This window comes from Cygnus atratus, chromosome 29 (assembly GCF_013377495.2).
Source record: "Cygnus atratus isolate AKBS03 ecotype Queensland, Australia chromosome 29, CAtr_DNAZoo_HiC_assembly, whole genome shotgun sequence".
NCBI classification, from domain to species: domain Eukaryota; kingdom Metazoa; phylum Chordata; class Aves; order Anseriformes; family Anatidae; genus Cygnus; species Cygnus atratus.
In genome coordinates this window covers 1,576,157-1,590,565 of record NC_066390.1, presented here as the reverse complement: position 1 = coordinate 1,590,565, position 14,409 = coordinate 1,576,157, and the positions used below count along the sequence as shown (strand labels likewise).

General features: G+C 63.0%; 1 protein-coding gene across 12 annotated transcripts in view; it reads left to right on the top strand.

The window, feature by feature from the left end:
* The window catches only part of HDAC7 (histone deacetylase 7), a 76,525-nt gene that overhangs the window by 58,606 nt on the left and 3,510 nt on the right, over nt 1–14,409 (top strand). For 5 of the 12 annotated variants that reach the window (XM_035570316.2, XM_050715934.1, XM_050715932.1 and 2 more), the window contains exons 2-15: nt 3,506–3,702; nt 5,288–5,378; nt 7,734–7,848; nt 8,011–8,126; nt 8,290–8,412; nt 8,696–8,805; nt 9,468–9,666; nt 9,840–10,048; nt 10,270–10,473; nt 11,313–11,538; nt 12,011–12,144; nt 12,634–12,754; nt 12,859–12,908; nt 14,248–14,355. In XM_035570316.2, the coding sequence (XP_035426209.1) occupies nt 3,506–3,702; nt 5,288–5,378; nt 7,734–7,848; nt 8,011–8,126; nt 8,290–8,412; nt 8,696–8,805; nt 9,468–9,666; nt 9,840–10,048; nt 10,270–10,473; nt 11,313–11,538; nt 12,011–12,144; nt 12,634–12,754; nt 12,859–12,908; nt 14,248–14,355 (2,003 nt within the window). Of the gene's footprint in view, nt 1–882; nt 1,062–2,985; nt 3,394–3,505; nt 3,703–3,844; nt 5,167–5,287; nt 5,379–7,733; nt 7,849–8,010; nt 8,127–8,289; nt 8,413–8,695; nt 8,806–9,144; nt 9,262–9,467; nt 9,667–9,839; nt 10,049–10,269; nt 10,474–11,312; nt 11,539–12,010; nt 12,145–12,633; nt 12,755–12,858; nt 12,909–14,247; nt 14,356–14,409 lie in introns of those variants that run through there. The other 7 variants (XM_035570312.2, XM_050715931.1, XM_035570314.2 and 4 more) reach the window with 4 other exon arrangements.

Genomic DNA, 14,409 nt, shown 5'->3' with positions numbered 1-14,409 from the left:
AGGAGGACGCTCGCTTCGCCCCGCGCGCACGGCTCGGGAGCTGGAGGCAGCCCCTCCGTGGGGTTTGCGGGTTCCCTACACGGCGCTGGTGGCCTCCGAGGGTCCCCAGCAGGACGCGGGTTCGCTCGGGGAAGGGGGCAGCCCCCCCGGGAGCCCTCGAGGTGCCGGGTTTTGGCTGCGGGGCCCTTTCCTGGGGCGAGGGGAAGAGGAGGAGCCGCTCGCCTGGCCGCCTGCCCCCTGAATCATGCGCGAGCATCGCATCGGAGGCTGCGGCGGAGGGGAGTTGTTTACTGTAACTCTTGGCGGAGGTCCCGGCATCGAACCCCAAATGAATTCAAGCTGCGGAGGGAGGTCACGGCTGAAACAAACAGCTCCCAGGGCAGGAAGGGCTTCGTGCGGGGGCTCGGAGCTGCAGGAGGGACGGGTGGCGCCCCCAGGGAGCCGCCGGGTGCTGCCCGAGGCTGGACAGCGGCTCTGCCCTGGAATTTGCCCTGCCGAGCGCCGCGTTTCCAGCTCTGCACAATCACCCCGAGCTTCGCGGCTTTAACCCAGCAAAGAAGCTGCGACCCCGGGTTTTGTGTTGTTTTTTTTTTTTTTTTGCAGAGGTCTGGGCGCTCTGCTCCCACGGTGCCTTTCCTCATCCCTGCCCTCGTCCTCCCCTCTCCCCACCGGCCCCGTTTGGCCGCAGCCCTCCCCGCGGGGCGGCTCTCCGCGCGGCCGCTGCCTCTTGGCCGCGGGGATGCTCGACAGCCTTTTTCCTGGCTCCGGGAGCACGATGAGGAGTTGTTTTTCTGGCTGCTGGCCGCTGGCCCTGCCCGGCCTCCCTCTCCCCCGGCGCACGCGTTCCCTCCCACTTCTTCCCTTCCGCTGCTGCTTCGGAGTTTGTTTTTAAAAAGTCTGAAACAAATGAGGCAGAGAGATTCCCAGCTACCCGGCGGGCGCCTTCCATCCTCGCCTCCCCTCAACGCCCCGTCCTTCCCCCGGGCTTGTCCCTAAGCCCTCCTCACCCCTTTTCTGCCCCAGGTTGGTGCTGGAAGGGCAGCGGATGGCTGGATGGAGAGGTGAGAACAGGGCTGCTGCTGCTGAGCTGAGGCTGGGGCCGTTCAGGGAGCTCCCTCCGGGTGCTCTGAGCATCACAAGCAGAGGGGAGGCTGCGAGGATGGCGGCTGCGGCACGGAGGATTGGTGCCGTCCTCCTCGCGGCCCTGTTTTCCCCTCCAAACGATGCTTCCGCACGCAGGCGGCTCTTCTCCGCGTCTCAAAGCTGGGCCTGGCAGTCGTGGTCTCAGCTCCTGTCCCGCAGCAGGACGGCTTGGCTGGAGGGGACGCAGGGATGGCCGAGCCTCGGCAAGTTCCTGCAGCTAGCGAGCAACCCATGATGGTTTTTTTTTTTTATTATATTTTTTTTTATTTTTTGTGGGCTGGGTGCCATCAGAAATCCCCGTTTCCCACCCCAAAGTTTGCTCATTACAGCCTGTCCCTGCCCAGCGCCCCTGGGGAGTGCTGAGCTCCAGCCTTCCTCCCTCCGAGCATCCTCCTCCTCCTCGCTGTGGCACGGGAACCACGCGAGCTGGGAAGCCGGGAGGTGGCAGCCCGGCGTCTTTATCGCTTGCATCCTTCAAAATCGCTGACGTTTAGCAAGGATCCGGGGCCCTGCGGGGCCGGCTGGAGCTGGGAGGTTTCGGGAGCAGCGCCCGGCACCGCGGGGATGAGCTGGCAGCACCGTGAAGGCTAGCGGCGTTTTCTGGACCCGTGCACGGCTGCGTGCAGGTGTGGAAGGGTGAAGCAAAGGGCCGAGAGCAGAGGAAGGGTCTCCTTGCTTAGGGTAACGCTACTTGGGCTCAGGTTGGGTCATAAAAACGCGTCTGAAACACGCTTAGCTGCTTGTGCGCTGCCCAAGGTCTCATCCTGCCCATCTCGGGGCATCGCACCTGAGGCTGGAGCCTGAGGGGGTGGGAGCTCAGCAGCTTGCAGCTGTTCTCGTCCTCAGCCTGGTGTCGCACCAGGGTGCAGCAATTAGAGCCAATTAGCTGGCGACAAGTGAAATCCCAGGTATCAATGAGACGGAGGGAGCGGGGTCAGTCCTGGGATGGGGCACCCCTGGGAGCATCAGGCCCTCGGGGCTGAAGCTGGGGTCGTGTCCCGAGGGATTTAGCTGGTGCGAAAAAACATTTATCCCGTGGATCTGGGGCAGCTTTCCCTGCCCGGGCCATGCAGGATGTCCAGAGCTGATCCCACTTTTGCAGGGCCGTGCATTTCATCATCTGCATGGATGGGAGCTGGCATTCGGGACCTGTCCCGTGCCGTGCTGGGGCTTTGCCAGGTTTCCCCCGTTCTGTTGCTGCGTTACAGGGCTGGAGCCTGCCGAGATTTCTCCTGCAATATCGCAAGCATCAGCACAAGCTCCCTGATGCCGTTGAAGCTGAGGTTTGCACAGCGCAGGGCGTGGTGCTCTGCCTATAAAAATAACATTTGCATTTTTATTTATTTATTTTTTTTTGCTTGAGCTGCTTCACTGCTTGTGGAAAACAATTAGTTCTCAGGCTGCAGCAGCTTTGGCCCTGCAAGAGCATCCCCCTTCGCTGGATTTCCTGCCCACCTGCCCGTTCCCAGCTTCTTTTCCCCTCCCTGTGCCGCAGTGCTCGTGGCGAAGCTGCTGCAGCTGCCTTGGCTGTGTTTTTGGGATGCCAAAGGCCCCTTGGGGCTGTCCGTGTGTCCTTCAGTTGCTGTCGTGCTCGCTCGTCCCCGCTCTGCTGTGCTTTTTGGAGCATCTCCCCGCTCTGCTGTGCTTTTTGGAGCATCCTCCTGCAGCCCGCGCTGGATGCGGCCTCTTTTGGGGCAGGCACTGGGGGCAAGCGACGTCCCATTGCCACCACCACCCCGTAGCTTCCCGCAGGTGGCTTTGCTGGGCTAAATTGGGCTGCAGAGATGCAGGAGGGGCAGCACCCGCGTGGCAGGGTGGGGGCATTGCCTGCCCTTCCCACGGCGGGCTGCAGGTCGCCCTGTTTCTTCGCCGGGTTGCAGCGGTGCCGTGCTGGAGGCAGCCAGCCTTTACGCTGACCCGTGGCGCCTGAGGGGTAAGCTCAGCGAGGCTTTAGGTGAAAATCCCCTGCTGCGAGGGGCGTCGGATGCCCTCTGCAGTCGAGGCCGTTCTAGGTGGTCCCGTGAGGACGGGGGAGGCTGCGCACCCCGGCAGGATGGGAGTGCCTCCGGTTTGCGAAGCCGCGGTGTCAGGGAGAGGTGCCTGCAGCACCTTGGAGGCTCTCCAAGCGCGTCTAGCTCACAGGATTTCTGCCTGGATGACGGAGGAGGCTTTCGCAGGCAGCAGATGGGATGTGGCAAGCCCTTCTCGGCAGCAGGGCGCGTTTCTCCCAGCGCCCTCCTGTGCGTCGGGGTATCCTCACCCCGTCCCCATGCTGCCGTCGCTTTCCTGGGGGCGCGAGGCACAGGGGCCCCCTCCGCGTGCTGATTCTCACCCCGCCGCACCCCGCTTTGTGTCTCCGCAGCTGCTGTGAACCCGTGCACCTCCCCGCGGGTGCCCCAGGCCGCCCCCATGGACCTGCGCATCGGGCAGCGCGTCGTCAAGCCCGGCTCCGACACCGCCCTGCTGGCCCTGAAGCACACGCAGCAGCTGCAGCACCAGCTCTTCCTCGCCAGCCTGCACCAGCAGCAAGTGGAGCAGCTCGCCCACCAGCACGTGAGGGTACGGGCGGAACGGATGCTTCCAAAAATCCCTTTTTCCCCCCCAAAAAAAACCCGTGTAGCTTGGGGTGGCGCTGTGTGCGTGCCGGCAGTGCCCAGCCTCCAGGCTGGCCTTGCCTGGGCTCCCATCTCTGACGCCTTAACCACCGGCTAAGTAAGAGGCTGGAAATCCCAACCCCGAAATAATCTTCCCAGGTCAATTCTTTCCTTCCCATGAGCTGGAGAGCCTGCGGCGCTCCTCAGCCATCCCGGAGGCCGCGCTGATGCGAGGAGGCCGGTTAGGGAGGCAGGTTGGGGGGGGAGTTTGTGTGTTCCAGTCCAAACTTCAGCCCTGCCAAGGGCAGCAGGAGGCTGGGGCCTCCCGGGACGCGTGGAGCGGGGAAGTGTTTGCAGCCGCACGCCGTGTGCGCCGAGAGAGGAGCCAGCGCGGCTGGACAGGATGCCTGGTGTCTGTGATCTGCCACTCGTCTTGGCCACCGCTGCCTCTCTGCCCTAAAGGCACGGCTTACTCACTCCGCCAGCTAATTGGCTTTTCTGGGAAGCCTTCGCCGAAATCCTCTCGTGTCACCCAGAATAGCGCCCTTCCCTGGCACGGCGTCTGCTGCCAGGCTCCGCATTGTCACAAGGTTTTGTAAGGTTTAGGCTGGGTGCCTCCTCTGGAGCCCGATGCTTCCACCTTCAGGGCCACGGCAGGCTTTTGGGGCCACGGCCAGGCAAGTTGTGACCATCTCCTAGCGTGGAGATCAAGCCCTGTCCTTGTGGCTCCTCGAGTCCAGCTGGGATTTACATCATTGCACGTTTGTCCCATTGCTGCCTGTCCTTTTTCCGGGCTCCGTAGAACCTGGCTCCGTCTCTAATCCCCTTCTCTTGCACCCTGCGTGCTCCAGACTCTGCTGAATCCTGCAGCAGCTGTAAAACCACCTTGCTGTGAGCCCCTGGACCACCAGGGCCCTCTCCTACATCCTGCCACGTCCAAGAGGTGGAAGCGTCTGCCCCTGAGCGCCAGCCCCACCGGTCCCACTAACCCTGGCTGGGAGCTTTGGGGGATTCCCTGGGGCTTTCGGGGGGACGCTGAGCATCGGCTTGGTCCACACGAGGGAGGTTGGAGGTGGTGATGCTGCTACGGCTGCCAGGTGCTTAGAGGCTTTCGTGCAGATGTGATGCTTTCATCCATGTGAGATGTGATAAGCTGCAGAAAACAGAGACACGAACTTCTAAGATTAGTGTATATTTTTTCTATTTTGTTTTTTTTTTTTTCCCCTTGTTAGTCAACTATGATTTTTTTTTTTAGCTGTATTACAACGTGCCCCAGCTACAGATATGTCAAAACAGGCAGCAAGCTGAAACAAACTGGTCTGAGTTTTGCAGTGTCCCTGGGGAGAGCATCTCTGGAGACAAAGATGCGTCCGGTTCGCTGCGATGAAACAACTTTAACGCGTCCTTGTCAGCCCAGGCTGCCCACCAGGTTTCCAAAAATGACAACGGATCGTTTCAGAGATGCTCTGGCATCGTGGCATCGTGCCTCGGGTGCTGTATAGGGTGAGGTCAGGGTCCTGTGGTGCTGACGGTGCCCTCTTCTCCCCCAGGTGACCATGGAGTCTCCGCACCGCGAGGCAGAGCCCGGGCAGCAGGAGCAGGAGCTGCGGCAGATCCTCAATAAGGACAAGAGCAAACGAAGTAAGAGCCTCGGTGTTTTCTGGCGTGTGGCGTCAGGGGCTGCGTCTCTGCCCGAGGAGCCGTGTCCCCAAAACCAGGGGGATCACAGGGAGCGAGGTCAGGGCGGCTTCTGGCAGGGTCTCAGCAGGCAGTTCTGCCCTTCTCCAGGTCGTGCTCTGCCTGCTCTTGGTGTGAGCGTTTCCATCCTCTGCATCAAACAGCCGTGTGCTGTGCCTGCCCGGGGCCAGGAGAAGAGGCTGGGGAAGTCACAGAATCCCCCAATGTCAGGGACTGGAAGGGACCCTAAAAGATCACCCGGCCCGGTCCCCCTGCCGGAGCAGGGACACCCGGATCAGGTCACGCAGGAACGCCTCCGGGCGGGTTTTGGGTGACTCCAGAGAAGGAGACCCCACAGCCCCCCCGGGCAGCCTGTTCCGTGCTCTGCCACCCTCCCCGTGCCCAAGTTTGGTCTCATTTTTGAGCCGGACCTCCCGTGTCCCAGCTTGCACCCGCTGCCCCTTGTCCTGTCGCCGGGTGTCACCGAGCAGAGCCTGGCCCCGTCCTCCCGCCGCTCGCCCTTCCCATAATTATAAACGTTAACGAGGTCGCCCCTCGGCCTCCTCTCCTCCGAGCCTTAGAGCCCCAGCTCCCTCAGCCTCTCCTCCCTTAATGCTCCGCTCCCTTCATCATCCTCGGGGCTCTGCGCTGGGCTCTCTCAAGCCCCGTTCCTTCTGAGCAGCAGGCTGCACCCGGCAGCTGGCAAGTGACTTCTTGGGGACACCCTGGCCGGTGTGTGTCCCTCCTAGTGATGCCAACCAGGCGGTGGCAACGGGTCCCTGCTTTAAATGTCGCATCGTGCCCAGCAGCCGCTGCAGCCTGTGCTTGCGCTGCCCCGTGCGCTGGGCAGGGCAGGAATTTGGCCCTGGAGCTGGCAAGCCCCAGGCTGGAGCAGGGTGGTGATGGGGAGAGGTTTTGGGGTGCCGGGCAGGAAGGTTTGCACCACGCAGGAAAGCAAACCCCCGTCCTGCCGCGATCTCCCTGCGCCATCTAGTGCCTGCTGCTGCAGGAGCTCGCGGGAGCTCTGAGCTTTTGGAGGTGCAGAGCCCTTCTTCACGTCCTTCTTCACATTCAGGGGCAGCCGTTCCCGGTGTCCGTGAGCCTGCTGCCTTGAGTCTGAGCTCTCTCAGGGCGCCGATGCTTTCCCCTTGTCATCCCTGAGCTCCTGTTCGTGTCTGCAGGACGTGGGCTGCTCTTCCCCAGGGGTTGGCGGGGCCGGTTGGGGTGCAGCGGACGCGGTGCCTGCCCTTTCGGGGCCGTGCCCGAGCAAATGCAGCTCCCGCAGACGTGGGCAGCTGAGCAGCGCTGCCTACACGGGGCTTCCTTGTGCAAGCCGGGAGTTAATTGTAGAAATTAATACGTAAGCTGTGCTTGGAGGTGCTGAGCAGCACCACGGAGGCGTGGAGCATCCCTCGCGCAGCCGCCCAGCGCGCTCGCTGGAGCGAACAGCTGAGGATGTGGCATGGGTCAGACAGGGGAATGGGCCCTGGGCTGAGGCAGGGAAACCACGGGAGGCTCCTGGCAGCTGGGGGCAGCTCGCTGCAGCAGTCAGACCGCTGCCTGGGGGTGTTCTGCCACTGCCACGGTGCCACGTGCTGAACGTGGGGCGCTGCTGCCGCCTGCCAGCAGACCGTGGTGAGTCTCGCGTCAGGTGCTCTTCTGGAAGAGCGCAGCTCCGTCGGGAGGTTCAGGAGCCTCAAAGCCTTCCCTGAGCTGCCTGCGCTTTCTTTTTCTTGCTGCCTCTCGTTCTCTCCTGTTTTGGAGGTAAGAGCAGGGAGCTGGGGTGCGGGATGGGCAGAGCCGTGTGCTGGAAATCAGCTGGAAATCTTCGACGTGTGACAGGCTCGGACAGCCCCAGGGCACAGTGCTCTGGAGAGGCTTCAGAGGGATCCCGTGCACCCGTGGGAGGCTTGTCGCTGCTGTACGAGCCGTGCTGTGCCTTCCTCATTCCGTGGGTGTCAGCTCCTACCTGCTCTGGCTTGGCTGCAGCAGGCAGATCCTGAGCTGAGGCTCGCCCCTGATGCTCTGCCTCTCAGCTGCTGGCGCTCAGTGAGGTTAGCAGCTTCAGCAGCTTCAAGTTCACCATCTGGGAGACTCTGGTTGTCCTCCTCTGCCTCTCCTTGCGCCCGCCTTGATCTGAGACCCGTGCCAAGCATCTCTGCAGGGCTTTCTCGGTGTCTGTGTGCTCGTAGGGGCTCTCCAGCCACCTTCTATTGTCTCGTGCAGCCATGGGGAGCCACAGGGCCGTGCTCTGAGGGTCCTGTGGGATGCTCTGTGTCGGCTCTCAGCCCACAGTGGTCACTGCCCCCCTCTCTGCAGGTGCTGTGGCCAGCACAGTGGTGAAGCAGAAACTGGCGGAGGTCATCCTGAAGAAGCAGCAGGCAGCAGCTTTGGAAAGGACCAGCAACCCCAACCCTTCAGCCATGCCGTACAGGTAAAAGAAGGGCATGCTTTCAATCTGTTTGACCCACCCGGAGCAGGACAGCTGCTCCGGACCCTGAATACATTTTTGGTGGTGGGTTTGGATAAGTCACGGCATTGCTAATCATGGCTGCGAGGAGGGAAAATCCTCTAACAAGGCTGCTTCTCCCTGCAGGTCTTTGGAGCCTCTGGATCCCGAGGGCCCTTCCCCTCCTGTACTCAGCACCTTCCTGCCCCCGGTCCCTAGCACTTCGCTTGACCCCCCGGAGCATTTTCCGCTGCGGAAGACAGGTGAGGCTGGGGGCCAGCACCATCTCCCCCCTGCTGCGATGCCGCTGAGCCCACTTGCAGGGGACGGCAGGAGCCAAGAAGTGGGGTGGCCTGGCCCCACCAAGCTGTTCCAGCTTTCCCCCACCCGTGGTGGGGCCGGGACTCACCACCTTGTCCTCGGCAGCGTCCGAGCCCAACCTGAAGGTGCGTTGCAAGCCCAGGAAGTGCCTGGACCGACGCAAGAACCCCCTGATGCGGAAGGAGAGCGCGCCCCCCTCGTTGAAGAGGAGGCCGCCCGAGGCGATCGGTGAGGATTTCGTCTGCGTGGGGATAGCTCGGCTGTTTGGGGAGGTCGGGGCCAGGCTGGAGCTGCCCGGGACCCTGTGCGATGCCTGCTTTGGGTTTCAGAGGGGGAATTTCACATCGCAGGGGCTCAGCACGTTATCGGTGCCCTCCTGGCCACTGGGAGTTTTGGCTCTAGGAGGGCAGTGGGGAGTTGTTGGAGGGAGGGCGAGCTTTACGGGGCTGGGGCTGTGCAGTTCTCCTCTGTGTGCAGGTGCCCATTTTCCCCACTTCTCTTCCCGGCACAGATTCCTCCCCGAGCAGCAGCAGCACCCCCGTGTCCGGCTGCAGCTCTCCCAACGACAGCCTCCCCGCCGAGCACGGAGCCCTCCCCGCTGCCTCCGGCATGGCCCACGAGGTGAGCTCCTCAGCTTCCTGAGCCCGGCCTTCGCCTCCCCGCTCTCCCGCTGCCATCCTAGGCTCAGGATCAGCTAGCATCCCCCCCAGGCACTCCAATCCTGCACCAAGCTGCCCTTAGCCCGGTTGCCCCAGCACGGTGGGACCCTCTGCCCGACCCAGTGACACGCTGCCCCCCTCTGCGGTGTGCACCGGTGCTCTCCTAGTGCATGCGCTGCCCCTGGTGCCCCCGGCCCCGGGTGTTCCCCCAGTATCTGGGACTTGGCCACCCCCTTCTGCTGCCCCGTGCTGAGCCCTGCCCTCGCCAGAGCAGGAGACTGACGGACTGTGTTTGGTGCAGGCGCCCCTGGCCCAGCGCCTGATGCTGCAGGAGAGCTCCCTGGCCCAGTTTGCCTTGCAGAGCGCAGCCTCCCTTCCGGCCATCACGCTGGGATTGCCGGCCACCACTAGCGCCAGGGTAGGTAGCCAGTTTGTAGGAACCCCCAAGGCCTTGGGCAGAGGGTCCCCGCAGGGCAGGGGAAGCCCTTTTTTTGGGGGGTATGGGGCTCCTGGGCAAATGCCAGCCGTACACCGGCTCTGAGTAGTCGCAGAGGCTGCCCGTGGGTATGGGAAGATGTGCCGTGTCCTGGCGGGTTGCTAATCCAGCCTTCCTCCTCTCCGCAGGGAGATGCCGATCGCCGCCCCCTCTCTGGCCTGGCCCACCGGGTGCCCGTGCTGAACGGGCCCGTCCTCACAGGCACGCACTCGCCCATGTTCATACCAGCTGGCTTGGAGCAGCACGAGGCCGGGAGCCCCTTGTCCCCTCGGCTGCAGCCCGTCATCATCCTCGAGCCCTCGGTCACCCACGCTCCGCTTGTGGCTGGTAAGTGTCAAGCTTGGGGCAGGCACTGGCGCTGGCAGCACGGTGCGGAGCCTTGCTCGGGGTACAAGTTTCTGGTTTCCCGTTATTCCTCCATGAGCTGGAGCTGAGGAGATAGAAGGTGTTGATCTTGCGAGGGCAAAGCCGCCCCTAACCTCTCCCTCCTCTCCCTGCAGTGCCAGGGCTGGGAACGGTCCCCTTCTCCTTCGCCCCCTCGCTCATCTCTGCAGAGCGCCTGTCGCTCCCGGGCCACCACAAGCCGCTGGGCAGGACCCGCTCGGAGCCCCTGCCCCAGAACCCCAAGGCCATCCAGCAGCAGCTGGTGTACCAGCAGCATCACACCCAGTTCCTGGAGAGGCTCAAGCAGCAGACGCATCTGGGCAAGGTAAGGCCCGGAGCTCCAGCCTGGGGGCGTGCGGGAGGTGCTGGGCAGAAGGGTGCAGGACTGCAGCGAGGATTTCCCTGCCCAGGCTCAGGAGCTGAGGGTATCTGTTCGGCTTCGTGGGCTCCCACGGCCATCGTGCTCCTGCCTGGGGGTGCCCTGTGACCTCCTCAGCCTGTCCCTTGCCACCTCTCCTTGCTGACTTGTGCCCCCCTCGGCTGCAGCGCATGGCCAAAACCAGCGAGAAGCCCCGGCTGCGGCAGATTCCCTCCTCGGAGGACATGGAAGCAGAAGGGACGGAGACGGGGGCTGAGGGCGGCGACCAGGCGAGGGCACGCGTGGAGCCTGCGCGGCCGGGGAGCAGCGGGAAGGAGCCCGAGAGGACGCAGAAGCTGCTGCAGCCTCAGGAGGAGCTCGTCCTCCAGCAGGTAGGCGAGGGCTGGCTGGGATGGGGGAGCCCTGGGCAGGGGTGTGCGGGCTGCCAGGCGAGAAGAAGTGGGATTCCCAGCCTTGTCTCTCTCTCCCCAGTCACGGTTTGTGCTCTTTGAGCATTAATCCTGCGTTCAGGGCGACTGGGGTGTGAGCAGGCGTTGGTTTTAAACTTGTTTGGTTATTTTTCGTAGCTCTCACTGTGCTTTTCCGAGACCCAGGGCTTTCCTGGCCCTCGCCCTGTGGATTTTTAGCCTCCAAAAGTTGCACTTTCCCCGTGGCTGACACGCAGCAGTCTCAGGTCACTGTGGAGCTGTGCCTGTGTAGTCCTGCAGTCCCTCTGCCTGCTACGCTGCCTTTTTCCAGGCCAGATTTGCGGTTTGCTCTGAGATTGCTGCTGGTGCTGCAGCGCAGGGGTGTGCAGGCAGCGTGCAGAGATCAAACCCCGAGAGCTGGCTTCGGAAAGCCATGCCCGTGCGGGTAGGGATGCAGGCACTGTGATCCAGGGGCAGTTTGCTAGGACAGGCCGCGCGCTGCAGCCACCCGTGGTGCAAGCAGGGCTGGGCATCGTCCCCAGATCGCTGGGCGTTGTCCCCAAGCTGCTGGGCACCATCTGCAAACTGCTGCACCTTGCAGCAGGGCTGCCCAGCACTGCGGGGCTGAGCCAGCAGAGAGCAGCAGACGCTTCTTTCCGCGTCCCAGCTCCTACAAACCAGCTCCGAGCCCCCCAGCGTGGAGGGGGCTGTCGCATCCAGACCCTCCAGAGACCGAGGCTCCTTCCTGGGAGAGCGTCCCGGCCCCGGGTGGTGCCGTGCTCACTGTCACCTCTCTCCATCAGGCGTATCTCTGGGACCCCTACCAGCGCATGCAGCACCAGCTCCTCAAGAGGCAGCCTCTGGCCGACCCCCCCATGGTTCCGACCGTCCTTGCGGGGCACAGGCCCCTCTCCAGGGCCCAGTCATCTCCTGCCACCGCGACCATCTCCCTCCCTGCCCAGGACACGGCCTCCAAGACGCTCTCCCTGCCCGTGCAGGAGCAGCCGACCAAGCCACACTTCACGACAGGTAGGGCACGGCCCCTCGGGGGGCACGGGGTGCAGGCTGTCCCAGCTGGAGCAGCAGCAGGGGCTGGGAACAGGAGGTGGGGATGCTCAGGGGCACCTGTGTGTCCGTCCCAATCATTCCTGGACCCCAGAATTCCTGGGAATACCCTGGCTGGCTGCAGAAAGAGCAGCGCAAGCCATCCCTTCTCCTTATCTAAGGTACCTTTCCAAGCAGGACTTGCCATCCTGGTCTGTTACGAGGGATCAGCTCAGCTCTCCTAGGCATCCAAGGCAGGATGTGCTTCAAACATCTCGGAGCAGAGGCTCCCATGGTTCGAGGAATGTGTAACAGTCAAACTAAATAGTTAAGGGTGTTTGGGGTGCCAACCAGCAGCCCTAGCCCCCGAAAAGGAGCAGAATTTGGGTTGGCAGCATCGAAGCTCGGCTGTCCGGTCCAGTCTCAGGCCAGCAGCTCTCCTTGGGCGTTATTGCAGGGCTGGTTTACGACTCAGTGATGCTCAAGCACCAGTGCTCCTGTGGAGACAACAGCAACCACCCGGAGCACGCGGGCAGGATTCAGAGCATCTGGTCCCGGCTGCAGGAGCGGGGGCTGCGCAGCCAGTGCGAGGTGAGCGGCCGGGGAGAGGATGCTGGTATCAGCTAACGGCGCGGTAGGGTGCCCTGCTCCCACCTCCATCCCTGTTGTTCCCAGAGCTTCTCAGCTTGTTTTCCACCACTAGCCAGGCAGCAAAGCTCTTGGGAGAGGGCTTGTACTTGGTTGGTGCTGGCAGTACCAAATTGGAGCGCCTTGGTCTGAGCGTCCCTGGTGCCTGGTGGCAGCTTGCTGTGTTGGAAGGCGGGTGTAATCCCTGCTGAAGCAGGGCTGAGGGGTTTTGCCAGCTCGGGGGGACATCAGTGTCAGTTCCAGCCTGTTAGAAACCTTGTCCTGGTCTAGCTGAGCCGACTCTGGTCCGTACAAGGCTCTACAACTGTAGGAAAATAGTGCTGGCATTCCCTACCCCATCCTCTCCTGGCCACCCGTGGGGCTGGCGCGCCTGGGTGGGGGAACCTGCGTCTCCTGTCCCGGAGCACCTCGGTCACAGCCCGTCTGCCGCAGTGTCTGCGGGGACGCAAGGCCACCCTGGAGGAGCTGCAGTGCGTCCACACCGAGCGCCACGTCTTCCTCTACGGCACCAATCCCCTCAACCGCCTGAAACTGGACAACGGGAAGCTGGCAGGTGAGCCCCCATCCGCACCCGTCGGTGCCCCCGTGCCGTGCGCCCTGGCCCGTGCCGGTCCCCAGCTTTGTGGCTGTGAAGTCCTCATTGTCCCCTCCCCGCAGGGATCCTGTCGCAGCGGATGTTCGTCATGCTGCCCTGCGGAGGGGTGGGGGTAAGTCCTTGTTCCCTGTTCGGGGCATTTTTGGATGGGGGTCGTTTATTTCTTCTGTCCCCACCAAGGGCCTCTCATGGGCTCGAGTGGGGAAGGAGCTCCCAGAGCCATTGGGCTGTGCTCAGTCCCCATCCCTGCGTGTCTGTTGGGTGTCCGAGGGAGCTCGGAGCCTGGAGATGACCAAGGGTTGAGGCTGTGTCTGTCCGGAGCCTCCCTGCAGGAAGATTTAGCTCAGCCCAGGCAGCAGCCGCCTAAATGTGGAGCCATGGGTGGGCACAGCAAAGCGTCCTCTCCTTGTGTCACCGGCATGGGAGCAAGACACTGTAGCAGGGCTCCCCCCGGTCCCCGGGATGGTCTTGAATATCCCACCCTTGAAACAGGCCTTTTGAAGCCCCTTCCTCCAGGGCGCCCAGCCACCAAAAGCCCCTCACGGCCTTGCCTAAGAGCCGGGGGCGTTAGGAGGGAGCGAGCTGCTGGGACGGGTGGGAGCCGTGCCCGGGGTCCCAGCGGGACAGCCAGAGCAAGCCGTGGCTTCCATCCAGGGTGCGAGCGGTGGCGTGGGGACAGCAGCTTGCCAGTTCTCTCCAGACACTTCCGTGGCCTCTCCTCTCACAGCTTGCTGCCCTGGTTTCTCTCCATTCACTGCGGTCTTCTTTCTTCCTCTCCCCCTGTCTCTGTCCTCCTCTTTCTCTCTCTCTCTCTCTCTCTCTTTCAGGAAGGGTCTCACTCCATGCCTTCCTGCTGCCTCTTCTGGTTCTTCTCCTCCCCTTGCCCCTGCTGCTGGGCACCAGCTCTTCTCAGCCCCGTTCGCATCCACTTTCCCTGCTCTGCCTCCCTCCCTGCCCTCCTCCTGTCCTGCCTGAAGGCGGGGGGGCTGGAGCTGCCCCCTCTGCGGGCAGAGGGGAGCCCTTGAGTCGCACACATGGAGTTGATCAGAAGAGACTCAAGTTTTCCGGCTCTGGCTCGGCCCTTGACGTGATCCTGATCAAACCAAGATGTTTGGTTAAACAATAAAATAAGATAAAGAAGGTAACGAGCGTTTTCTCAGTCACTCCTTCCAGCCCCCGGGTGTAGGGGGAGATGCTCTGTGCGGAGCTTGGATGGGACTGGGGTCTGCAGAGGAGCTGCCACCCCCGGCCAGTGGCACCAGGGAGCCACCGTGGAGCTGGGGAACTTGTCCCGTGGCTTGCGAGGTGGCCTCGGCTCCACGATGCCCGGGACTTCAGCCCCTGGCCCGAGCAGGGTGGCTGGCAGAGAGCGTGGGTTCCCCAGCCGAGGCATCGTCCGTGAGTGCCCTGTCCCTCTCCCTGTCCCCGTCTGAGTGTTCCCTTGCTTGCAGGTGGACAGCGATACCATCTGGAACGAGCTGCACTCCTCCAACGCAGCCCGCTGGGCCGCGGGCAGCGTCACCGAGCTGGCCTTCAAGGTGGCCACCAGGGAGCTGAAGGTAGGTGGCCTCACACAGAGGGCCGGGGGGCTCACCAAGCCCCCTCGTGCCCCT